General features: G+C 35.8%; 1 protein-coding gene across 2 annotated transcripts; it reads left to right on the top strand.

Moving 5' to 3' along the window:
- Positions 1 to 13: 13 nt before the first annotated feature.
- Positions 14 to 2,784, top strand: LOC111400643 (ferredoxin, root R-B1-like). Of its 2 annotated transcripts, XM_023028047.1 has the most exons (3): positions 31 to 246; positions 369 to 421; positions 2,145 to 2,784. In XM_023028047.1, the coding sequence occupies exon 3, from the start codon at positions 2,151 to 2,153 to the stop codon at positions 2,607 to 2,609; it is 459 nt and encodes a 152-aa protein (XP_022883815.1). In that variant the 5' UTR covers positions 31 to 246; positions 369 to 421; positions 2,145 to 2,150; the 3' UTR covers positions 2,610 to 2,784. The 2 variants fall into 2 exon arrangements, with proteins under 2 accessions (XP_022883810.1, XP_022883815.1); XM_023028042.1 differs by lacking the exon at positions 369 to 421 and having other exon boundaries at positions 14 to 246.
- Positions 2,785 to 2,989: the final 205 nt, after the last annotated feature.

Here is a 2,989-nt window from a genome sequence, read left to right as displayed (position 1 = left end):
GAAACCCGTGGGCAGCAGATAGGTTTAGCTTGTCAGTTCACAGAACTTCACATTTCTCTCCACTCTTCAATTATAAGTGCAAAAAAAGGCCCAAACACTGTAGACTCTGGGGACGGCTCTCAATCAATCTCAAGAGGCATCCCCTTTCTGCAAATCTTTCAATATTTTTTTCATAAGCCTCGAATCGTCTGCTCTCATTGTTAAATAACCAGATCTTCTCCAAACAAAACAGTAAAGAAATCTTCCGTAAGTTTTTATTTGACTCACTTGCTTTTGTTTCTGTAATTTCTGCACATTTTATTGATTATGTTTGGGTTTTGATGATATATTAGTTAAATTTTTTCTTTTGTTGATTTTCTAAAATCAAGGAATTTGATTTCAACCCCTCCAACCCCCACACACACACAGAAGGCGTTTGAAGGTAAGCTCGAGAGCTCAAAGGTCGTTCATTACTCGATTCTTGTGCATATCTGCCTCTTGTAGTTGGAAACTAATTTTTAAAAGAGATTTTAGTGGAAGCCAGTGCCAGATTTAAAATCAACCAACTGGGCTCGAATGCAGCTTTCCTATTTCAAAAGCCATGCATGGGCCTTTAAAAAAAAAAAAAAAAAAAAAAAAAAAAAAAAAAAAAAAAAAAAAAAAAAAATATATATATATATATATATATATATATACACTTTGACCAATTTTATTACTATAATTGACTTTCACCGGTTAAAGCAAATATCGAGTTAATTGTTCCAATGAATCACAGAAGTTAGGTCTATGTCTTTGATTGGTCACTGAAGCTTAAAATGTTTAGTTTTGGTCACTGAATTTAAGTCAATGTCTTCGATTGCTGATTCAACTTAGGATCATATCTTAGATTGCTCGAGTTTTGGTGAACTTTGGAATATGCTGTACATTATTCATTAGCATAACTATTGAACTTTGAAAAATATCGAGTTTAAGTAATGTACAATATTTTTTAAAGTTCATTGAGTAATTTACAACATTTTTCAAAGTTGAGCGGCCAAAATTCGATATTTTAAATTTCAGTGAGCAATCGAAGACATGGACCTAAGTTCAATGGCCATTGGAACAATTCACTTGCAATTATCTATCTTATAACTTACAGACTATCACTAAGGGACTTATATTTTAACAAAAAATGAGATGCTGTTTCTTGATATTAGGCTCCAAACTCTATATTTTTACTTTTCAATGCTTTGAGATCTACTCACTCGATTTGAAGGGAAGACAAGAAATGATTGTTGGAAAAGTAGAACGAAGAGCAAAAATAAAGAGTTTGATGTAGTCTAAAAAATTAACATCCTCTTTAATAATGAAGAGCCTTTTGGAAATGCTCTCACAAGCTAGAAAGAGGAAAGGACGTGCTTTATTTGTTTTTAGTGAGAGTAAAAGCACAATTTGACGAACTTAGAAAAAGTAAAAATTTCTTTAGTGTTTATATAATCATCCGAATTTGTAGAGTAATGTTTAGTATACATTCTTTGAGGTGTGAAACCATCAGTTTGCATGGCACTGCCTTATCTCTAGTAATAGGTTCTTGGTATTTTCAGTTGATAATGGGAAGTATTTCAAATTAACATTCTAAGAACTATAAGATGGAGCCTCGAGTGAAGAGCATAGAGCTGCTCGCTTGTCTCTTCTCATAATGCTCCGGACATCTATTGCCTTGTTGTTATGAAAAGGATGGTTAATAATCCATTTTTTGCAACTGCTATGGGGCATATGTATTATAAAACTTGGAACTTTGGCTGTGCTGCTGTTTTTTTTTTTTGCGTAGTATTATGACTTGATAAATTCTTATCTGTCCTCGTGGATCGGAGAAAGTTGGAAATAACTGAGATAAGTATGCCTCTCAACATGGTTGTTATCTTTTTCAATAAATATTTTGTTGAATCAATATTTTATTAATTCATGGGATTAGAATTCTGCTTAATTGATATTCAACACCATTTCCAATGCCAGAACTAATGGGAAACACCTTGCAGGAAAATACTATCCACCATATTCTATGAAATTTTTTTCTCGATTTGTTTGCAATGCTGTCTTAACCAGTACAATCCGATAATTACTTTTAAATTTGGAATTAATTTGGAGAGACTAATTATCAAACTGCTGAACGGGTTTGTATTCAGGTAAACATGGCAACTGCAAGCCTTCCCAACAGCTGCATGCTCAGAACTGCACCACCTCAAGCCAGAAGCAAAAGTGCCTTTCTGAGGAGCCCATCATCTTTAAGATCCATAAAGAGCATCTCCAAAACCTTTGGCTTGAGAGCTAAGTCGGGTTTCAGAGCATCTGCCATGGCAGTTTACAAGGTCAAGTTGATTGGACCAGATGGCACTGAGAACGAATTCGATGCTCCTGATGACTGTTACATCCTTGATTCGGCTGAGAGTGCAGGAATTGATTTGCCATACTCGTGCAGGGCCGGCGCGTGCTCTACGTGTGCTGGGAAAATGGTTTCTGGTAGTGTTGACCAGTCTGATGGATCTTTTCTCGATGATAGCCAAATGAAAGAAGGTTACTTGCTGACTTGCGTCTCCTACCCAACTTCGGATTGTGTGATTCACACTTGCAAGGAGAGCGATCTTTACTGAGCATTTGCCTGAGTTTTATGCTTCTAGTTTATTAGCTGTAATGCAAAGCAATTCGTTATTGCTAGTCATGTTGTTTCGAATATTTCTGTCAATAAGTATCAAAACTGGCTGTGTTTCGAATCTTTGGAAAGCTTGTGTTCAAGTCGTGTTTGTCTAATGCAACCTCTTTCGTACCTATTGTTTTTCTAGTACTGCATATTGAACGTGTCTGGGCAATTCTGCAAACAGGTTGCAAGTGAAGGAATCAGGCGTGAAGTTCTTGTTCCAGCAGAAGGGTATTAATTTTCCTACTCATTAGCTCAAATTCAAAATCGTGTTGTTGTGGCCCTAGTTGGAATGAATAAATCTATCAATGTTCTGGTCGGATCGGGTCTGTGTCT

The sequence above is a fragment of the Olea europaea genome, chromosome 1, assembly GCF_002742605.1.
Source record: "Olea europaea var. sylvestris chromosome 1, O_europaea_v1, whole genome shotgun sequence".
Classification (NCBI taxonomy): Eukaryota; Viridiplantae; Streptophyta; class Magnoliopsida; order Lamiales; family Oleaceae; genus Olea; species Olea europaea.
This window is presented reverse-complemented; position numbering and strand designations above follow the sequence as displayed.